We start from the raw sequence: 9,475 nt of genomic DNA on the forward strand, positions 1-9,475 counted from the left end.
CACACACACACACACACACACACACACAAACACATACACATACACACATTTATATATATTTATAAACACAAAACCAACGTAATAATATGTACTTTAAGATACCATTGTTATCCTAACTTTTCTATCCTCCACAGTTACCCAGTTCTCTTACCTTCAAGCACGTAAGCACGTCCAAGAATTGTGGCCAGTACAATGACTTTCTCTACGCTTCCGGTTGTGCACTATCAACGAATGAAGCCTACGTCATCATCCCCACAGCTTACATTGTCGTTGACACGCCGAGACAGCCTCGCCAAGAGCTCAGCACACTGTGACCATGTGTGCAATTTGGACTTCTTCAGCCTTGAAAGCCTGCCTCTATGAGGCGAGAAGGCCTGATAAAAAAATTCGCATTTTGCCAGAATGGGAATGTAGTTCTGGCGTGTAAACTCCTGCACTATTCAAACTCTTCAAGTATGACTAGGTATTTTTAGCAAAGATTTTTCTTGCTCTTATTGTATAACGTGTTGTAATGAATCCCCGTAAAGTCTACAAGTGCTGCACGGGTGCCTGTTTGAACTACATGTAGTTATGATGGTCCACTCTGGCGACCTGAGAAAATTAATATAACACATAGACGTTCATACCCCTGAGAAGAAATTGCAATTAAAATGAATAATACAAAGAGAATACAAAATCTCAACCGTGGTAGCCTTTAGTATCAAATCCAATAGAGGACCTGTCACCACTGAAAACTGTTCAAACTTAAAACAAATATTCGATGAATAGCTTCATCACGTAATTCCTAAGATGTAAGTCCCTCTCTACCGGCGTATGCTGAGTAGTGGTTTAGTGGTTAGGCGTCTTGCTGTCCTACGCAGGAGACCCGAGCTCGATTCCCGAGTGGGGATAATTTTTTTCTATTATCTCTGTCTTTCTGTTGTAAAGTTCAGTCCGGGTTGGCCCTGACAAGTAGGATCAGAGGCCTGCTTCCTAGATTATCATAAATATTGTCGATAGAGGCATAAAAATAACTACATTAAAAAAAACCTCTGACACTTTATAGTTTAGGTATCTAACGTTAATATGACTATGATACTTTTGAATACTACCTAGCATGTTCACTTTCATCTGTCAGCGGTTAAAACGATATTGAGATAAATTAGTGTGTTTAATTTTCTCAGATCTCTGCATACTGGTCTAAAAGTTGAATGACCAACAGAATATAAAAACTGGAGTGTCATTGAAAGTTACATGCAAAGCGGCAAATTTCTCGATAAGGTAGAATTTTTTAATGGTGAAAGACGAAAATGAACGAGCTTGAGATGGTTTGTCTTTAAAACGGCAGGAAACCCAAACTGCCAAAATCGTTTCGTTTCTTTTGTAAAACAGACTCCATCGTTGTATACAAAAAATATAATGTAACTTCTTAAAAAATGCTGACTGACTCCACCAGTTTGTTCGAGCAGTTTTTCTTCAGTGGCTGAACCAGATGAGTGAACGATCTTCGAAACAGTAATGTTTCAGCGGTATACAATGTAGTTCTGAAGGAGAATATTTCTATCAATTGTACTGATTTTGACAAATTTAAGCTAGTAACTGTCAAGGAAAGTAATTTTCTAACATATAAATTACGTCTTTCACTTGTTTCTTATGTAAATGCTATTTCAAAATAGACTTGGGTTCGCTCCTGAAGCCGTTCAAATTATCGTCCTTTATTTAACAGTCAAAAAGCCATTCTGTCACTTCATTATAACACAAATGTTATCCCCAGTTGTGTCGTCTCAATGTGGTTTGGTATAGTATTTACGTTTTGGTCCGAAGCAACGTCAGCACTGTAGAATGTGACATATTGTTTTCTTACTTAACAAGTCTCAACATTAAATCTTTAGAGAGTAGAGAAAAATTCTGTTCCCAACTTAGGCACAAAAAGTTTGTTTGGACTTGTGTTGCACTTGAACGAAAACAAACACTGACACAAAAAGTTAAGGGAAAAGAAAATTAGGGCAGTTTTAAAGTTTGGAAGCTGATTTTTAAAAGGGGGGGGGGTCGCTCTTCTCCCACGGGGAGAATGGGAAGATGAGGAGAAGGCTAAGAAGCAGGAGGAAGAAAAAGAAGAAGAAGAAGAAGATGAAGAAGAAGAAGAAGAAGAAGAAGAAGAAGAAGAAGAAGAAGAAGAAGAAGAAAAAGAAGAAGAAAAGGAGAAGAAGGAGAAGGAGACGAACAGAGCTAACGCCTGTGTACCATCAAAGAACAGCAGTCACTCTAAAGACGGAAACAGCAAAAATATGTAAATCTAGAACCACATTTCATCCCAACATTACAACAAAGAAGCAAAATGAATCGTTTCTGATTTATTGAAAGAAGAAAAAAATCGCATTATCAGGTAGAAGGCTACTTTCGAATAGCGATTTCGGTTGCTTCTTTCGGGTTTTCTTTTCTCGTCCCTGCGTTTGGCAGTGAGGCATTCGCCGTGTTCAAGGCACAATGTAGGGAAGAACTCGAAGAGAGGGGCCAGCACAGCCCTCTGTCTTCTGTTCTCGACAGGCAGATGCGATGGACTCTGCTGAAAGTGAAGTTTCAATCGAACGATCAAGTATGAGATTAGATCAGGACAAGAACTAGGACGACGATAATGCGAACCAGTATCTTGTCAGTTTTTTCCCCCGAGCCTTGCGCATCCGCCCACTCCCCCCCCCCACCCCCCGTCCTCCTTTTCATATCCCTTTCCACCTCTTACCTTACTCTTTCTTCTCTATTCCATGCCCCCTCTATCACCACCCCTTCTCTCCATACTCACAGCCCACTCAGAAAATATACCATCCTTACCTTTACTCGCGCACTAGACAATGACGGTAACTTGTTGACAATGTACAGATAAAACCGGTGACAGAGTCTGGAAAAAGGCAAGTCGTAAATTACTTTTTTCCTTTTCTTTCCTCAGCAGTTTGCTCTAGTACCACACAAAAAACAAGCAATGTCGGTTCCAGAAGATTCTGCTTTGCATTATAAAGTTTCCCTATTTCGTATTTGTCGGTTGGCGTTTCAAACATATCTGGAATTCTATTCAAACAGAAAGGTGGTTCTATTCTGACACTTTTAAAAACTTATTTTGAAGACAGATTGTTTATAAACTACTACAGCTGTTGAAACATTCATAAAGTTGCGTCATCGTGAGCTGCATCAGAACTTCCCATCATTTTCACATAATCAAAGTTCAACATGAGGTATCGCCGCAGTTGACATCCCAGATGTCATGAATATTTCACATAGAAGCTGTTCCATCGACGAGCGTTGTTGGAACGTTCACAATCTCTTTGTTTTTGGCCAAATCAACGCAGGCTACAAGCTTCATCTCTCCTCACCATATTATCTGCTGTTCTCATTCCTCGAACTACAATAGAAGAGAAAATATCCACACAAACACATCGAGGGATAAACACCCAGCCGTAGAGAAAGAAAATCATTCTGGAGAAAGATAAGCACGAGTTATTTGTGGGATGTTTTCTCCTTTTAAAAAAAACGTTTTCATCTTTAAACCCATGGAAAACATTTGACTGAGCGTCCCGGATTAAGACTGACAAGCAGGATGTGTGCGACTAGGGTGTGTCCTGATTGAGCGCGAGGTTTGAGCAGACTGTGAGTCGAGTGGATTAGTGAGGGCCGATTTAGGCCGCTCACTCCAAAGGATTACAGGCAGCTTCAGAATGCCGAAGAATCCTTCCTCGTCCTCACAAAATACGTTTCTGGACACCATCGCCACACGGTTTGATGGAATACGTGAGTATATCTTGTTTATTTTCTTTTCGTTTCCGTGTTTAGTTTTCTTTCTGTTGTTGTTGTTTTTTTATCGTTTTGTTTTGCCTTGTTAGTTTTTTTTTTTTTTTAAACACGTCTTATAACGATATGTCTTGTTTTGTTTTATTTTGTCCAATCATTGATGAGCTTCCTATCTAGCTTGTTGTTTCCGAATGTCAACTTGAAATGCAATATTCATGTTTTCTTTCCGTTCCCTTTTCTGTTCGTTTCTTCCGTTACAAATTCTCTGAAAAACAGGCTTATTCGGAAGAGAGTAAGCCTCTCAACCTGTGAGGCACCGCTGCATCGGACCATTAACATAGTATGCTTTATTTGAAACGGATTAGGAGAAACATATATATAAGCAGATCTCTTTGCGTCATTTTTAAGTGCATTCAAAAATTGCCCTGCCCCACCCCCCTCCTTCCAAAAAATAAATTACAAATTATAAATAAATAAATAAATTTAAAAAATTAATTAATAAATAAGATTAAGTTTTTTAAGCTCCCAAATCGATCACACATCCAATACGCATACACACGCGTGCTCACACACACACCCGCACAAATACAAACACACACACACCCGCACAAACCCGAACACACACACACAAACACGCACACACACACATATACTCACACATGCAAGCACCAGAGAGGGTTTACGGTACTGTAAACTCTCTGCAAGCACTTACACACACAGACGCGCGCGCGCACACACACACACACTCTCTCTCTCTCTCTCTCTCTCTCTCTCTCTCTCTCTCTCTCTCTCTCTCTCTCACCCTCTCCCTCTCTCTTTCGCTATCACACTCACACACACACACACACACACACACACACACACACACACACACACACACACACACACACACACACACACACACACACACACGCATTTTCCCAACATTTCGTGCTATGTTCACTTTTAAAAGATCCCCAATACTCAATTTGACATTTCTGTTCAATTTAGTCGTATCTCTGCCAGTATTTTCATCGTTTTGTCCCTTCTGTTGTGTTTATCCCTTATTTCAGTTGCTTCTTTTCGAAACAATGTATACGAATATTATGTTTTGCAAGTATGTCGATTGAGTAACAACTATAAAATACGTTTTAAAGAATTAACAAAAAGAAAACGAAAACCAACACAAACGAGAAAAAAACCCAGGAAAGGCTATTACGTTTTTATGTCGGCTTTGTTGCACAACATCAAAAAGCGATCATGTCGCTTTTAAAGAATAACGACAGAAATATGACAGAAAACATAAAACTTGGCGAGATCTCATCAAACAGATGACACTAGCACGCAAAAAACAACAACAACGACGCAACAAACGTTTTGGAGAAAAGGGGAAAAAGTCACGCGGTATGCTGGCTCATCCGGATGCACTGACATGTCGACAGCCCGCTATTTTCACAACGAATACGAAATACGATACACTGACATTCACCCGGTGCAGCCCCCGTTTGAGTAATCGCAACACCATGTGAGCACGCGGGTTCGATATTTTTCTGCCATCATCTATTTCTCTGTTCGATCTGCTCATCTCCATCATGCCCGCTATGCAGACAGCAGCGATCTCTCTTTAACGCCACCATGTTCTCTGGGATATGCCTAGACTGAACACGACATGTCACTTATGGCTTTGTGTTCTCTGGGGTATGAGTCGAGGGCCCGTGTACTGTCTAGTATCCCTGCCGGACACCCAGCCAAAAGAAAAAGTAATGGAACGGATAAATACAATTATAGCTGTACTCAGAAGGGGGGAAATTGTTTTACATTCTCGTAGTTGTATCCTTCCCATATGCTATGTACCCCAGCCGAAGGAAATTTGTGAAATAAATAAAGCAAGTGTTTAAAAACTCATGAGACGGAGAGGGGCTGGTTGGGGGGAAGGGATATTATAAAAGTACCTTATAATACTCAAACGCACGCTGCTATCCTTTACGAACACCCCTCCATACAAAAAGAAAAGTGACAAAAGTCAAAGACAACACTTAGTACTTTGCTTCGTGAGAGGGGAAAATGGTTTACAAAGCACTCAAACCTATAATTATTATAAAATCTACTCACTCGTTCTTATTTTATATAACCAGCCAAGAAGAAAACAGAATGTGAATATCTTTTTTAAATTGTTGCTAAAGCTCATGGGTTCAAAACTTGTTTTACAACACACACGTACTTAATAATATTCATACATACACGTGTGTACGTCACGATTGGTGTTTTAAAAAAACATCCCACACATTGTTATGCACAGCAGATGGCTCTCTTGCTGCGGGCGATCGACAGGCCACTATGCTGCTTGCTTCAATGCAGTTTTTTTTTCACGGATACGACCCAATAACCCTGTAGCCAAAAGCTGTTACTGCTTTATTTTGCATGATAATCATCGTATAACAAGGTATTCAAAAACACGATGAGTGAACCGACATTTAACCAGGTTGTTCTAGGCGCGTACGGATATAGCATGAGTGTACCTGTTTTGGCGTTGATAACGACTCTTGAGAAAAGTGGCCCAGGTAGGTCTGATGCTAATGTCTCTCTCTCTCTCTCTCTCTCTCTCTCTCTCTCTCTCTCTCTCTCTCTCTCTTTCTCTGTCTAAATCACTTTATAAAGACCAATTATTCTTTTAAATCTTTTTCTAAACACCACTGCCTCTTTCTGAATCTTTCTGGAAACCAAGCTCGTTTTCTTAACTTCTTTTCCAAAAATAAGCTCTTTCTTGATTCATTTGTCTCTAAAAGCCAGCTTCTCGTTCGTAATCTCTTTCTAAACATCAACTTATTTTACATAATTTCTTTCTAAAAACCCTGGAGCACTTGTACGCCATTGAATGCTGAATGACACCAGAACCCTACCAAAGTTAGGTGGCCATTGGCCTGAGTGTTCAACAGCAATCGAGGCGGATTAGAAAGGTGAACTTTAAAAAGATCAATGTAATAAATGAAACGGAGTTCAGTAAAAGTTAACAGTGGCACGCCAAGCAGGAAAACGTTTACTTTATTTCAACGCTTGCCAAAGGTCATTCGTTGTGTTTATTATCGTCAAGTCCTTTGTTTAGGGGGCTCTCGTGGTCTACAGGTTACTAAGTTCTCCCCTCTTTCAATAAGTCCCTGGTTCGAAACCCGAGAACAACGGAAAATTGTCGTCCACTTTCACCTCATTTCCGGCTCCCTAACCATGTTCTGTAGCCTGCTTTCGCCTCCACCTCAGGAACAACAACAACAACAACAACAACAAAAAACAACTGCAACAAAAGCAGTAACAACTAGAGGAACAATAAGAAAAAGTGGGCCAACATGATCTATAATGTGAACTTTCAGAACGAATGATAAACAAAATAAGGACTATGAAACATATATTATAGAGAGCTATAAACGCTTTCTCTCCTATAGTCTGTGATACTGTTTAACCGAATTGGCTCTGTTTCCAACCTGTAACATTTCCCTACGCATATTATAAGTGCTGAGGATGGGCTCCCCTTTTAGCTCAAAGAGATTGTTGCCCCCTGCCCTAAAGTAACGATAAATACATCTCCTGTGGTCCTTGAGCATCACTCGCTTCATCTTTTCCCTTGCACCGGGGTCGGGCGGCGCCACCCCTTTCTTAGCCATCTGATATTGCCACTTTGTTTCGTTTCTTTTGCCTTTTTTACGTGCTCAATATGCCTATCATTTTGCCCTAACTTTGAAAAAAAAAACGAACTTTCTACTTTTGAAAGGTCTCTTATTGTACATGGATTGTATTTCCTTTTTTTTTTAAATATGAAAAAGAAGAAGAAGAGGAAGAAGAAGAAGAAGAAGAAGAAGAAGAAGAAGAAGAAGAAGAAGAAGAAGAAGAAGAAGAAGAAGAAGAAGAAGAGGAAGAGGAAGAGGAAGAGGAAGAAGAAGAAGAAGAAGAAGAAGAAGAAGAAGAAGAAGAAGAAGAAGAAGAAGAAGAAGAAGAAGAAGAAGAGGAAGAAGAAGAAGAAGAAGAAGAAAAAGAAAAAGAAAAAGAAAAAGAAAAAGAAGAAAAAGAAGAAGAAGGCAAAGAGGAAGAGAAATGTTCCCTGTGCGTGTTATTGACCTGGAGCTTCTATAGAATGGGGAAGTTCTTGACGTGTTGGTTCTGTATTGAAATAGTTGCAGTGTGGTCCGAACATTATACAATGTTCGAAAATGACTTTTAAGTACTTTAAAATTATTAATATGAAAGATGATACAGAAAAGAGTGACTAATATTTGTAATGAGGAACAACATTGGGGAAGAAGAGAAAAAAATAGGGGAGGGGGTGGGGGGGGATCAAAACTGGACATAAAAAAACTTTCGTTGATATCAGACTGTATTCTTAATTAATTGGCTGCACCTGCACTTGTAAGTATCACGACTGACAAGAAAATTAAAGTGCGCTTACATTTATACCTGTGCGTTTTTTTAACTGCTCACACTTCACCGCTGTTCGAAGCTTGCTGTGTTTTATAAATAGCCATTGGTGATCTATTTCTGGTATCTCCAAGTCCACTCCTTGTACTATCTAATAGTATGACCTTTGGCATCCGTTCAATGTGGGGAACATTTGGTTTATCAGGGGCCCGTGTATGTGTTCTACACAGAAGTCCATATCTTGTTGCTGCCATGATGGTCACATACAACATTATAGCCGGAGTCAGAATATAAGATCTGTCTCAAGGGAACGCAAAAGATATGTAGCGAAAGAATTTCCCCTCATTGGTAAATGAATGTGATTTATAGCCAGGTTTGACGTCAATATTTTTTTAAAACCACTGTTGCAACGATAATATTATATTTTAAAACACGAGATTTCAAAGCCCATTAATTCTGTATTTTTAATGGGTTCAGGATATGAGAACGAATAGAAGTTGCTGCCACAATAAAAGAAAGACGCGGTTATGTTGTTTACTTTGGAATTATCCTTCTTGATTTCATTGTACAGGCATTTCGTGTAATTCACAAGGGCGCGTAAAGTAAGATCAAGTATTGATAATGTGAATTGGGGTACAATTGTTGGACGAAACGGGAACTCAAAGCTTTCCTAAAAGGAGAACTGCGGGCAAAAATCTCCGAAATAACACGAACGCGTGAGAAAGTATCTGCAGACCCAAGCAGCTATCGATATCTTGTAATGGAAGCGGAAGTTTCGGACATGAAGCTTTTTCCACGGCTTGAATTCTTAGAGGTAGTAGCAGAGACGTAGTGCGCAGGTGCGTACAGTGCAAGCTTAGAATAATATGTAGAAAAATATGGAAGACTTTACCAACAGGGATATTATTTTTTGAAGTTTCTTCTTCTTCTTCTATCCCGTGGATGGGGCAACCGTGGGGGGCACCACTGCATCTGAAAACCAGCTCTGTCCATCTATTTTGAAGCTACTGACTAGGTAATTACGAGTATACTTGCCTTGGAAATGATATACAGAGCTCAACAGACACAGTAAAAGGATATTTATTATATTTCCCACGTTCCCTTATTTGTCCTAATCCTCCCCTACTCCCCTCCCTCACCCCCCCACCCATCTCTCCTTCTCTTTCTTTGTCTCTCTTTGTCTCTCTTTGTCTCTCTTTCTTTCTATCTCACTCTCTCTCTCTCTCTCTCTCTCTCTCTCTCTCTCTTTCTCTCTTTCTCTTTCACCCTCTCTCTCCGTTTCTCTGCCTGCTTGTCTGTCTGTCTGTCTGTCTGTCTGTCTGTCTGTCTGTCT

General features: G+C 39.9%; 1 protein-coding gene across 8 annotated transcripts in view; it reads left to right on the forward strand.

Moving 5' to 3' along the window:
• Positions 1-9,475, forward strand: part of LOC101852538 (potassium voltage-gated channel subfamily H member 4) — a 252,648-nt gene that overhangs the window by 38,732 nt on the left and 204,441 nt on the right. For 3 of the 8 annotated variants that reach the window (XM_035968876.1, XM_005094997.3, XM_013080627.2), the window contains exons 2-3: positions 135-463; positions 2,924-3,759. In XM_035968876.1, the coding sequence (XP_035824769.1) occupies positions 3,687-3,759 (73 nt within the window). In that variant the 5' untranslated portion in view covers positions 135-463; positions 2,924-3,686. The remainder of the gene's footprint in view (positions 1-134; positions 464-2,923; positions 3,760-9,475) is intronic. The other 5 variants (XM_035968874.1, XM_013080624.2, XM_013080625.2 and 2 more) reach the window with 5 other exon arrangements.

Source organism: Aplysia californica, unplaced genomic scaffold (assembly GCF_000002075.1).
Source record: "Aplysia californica isolate F4 #8 unplaced genomic scaffold, AplCal3.0 scaffold00093, whole genome shotgun sequence".
NCBI lineage: Eukaryota > Metazoa > Mollusca > Gastropoda > Aplysiida > Aplysiidae > Aplysia > Aplysia californica.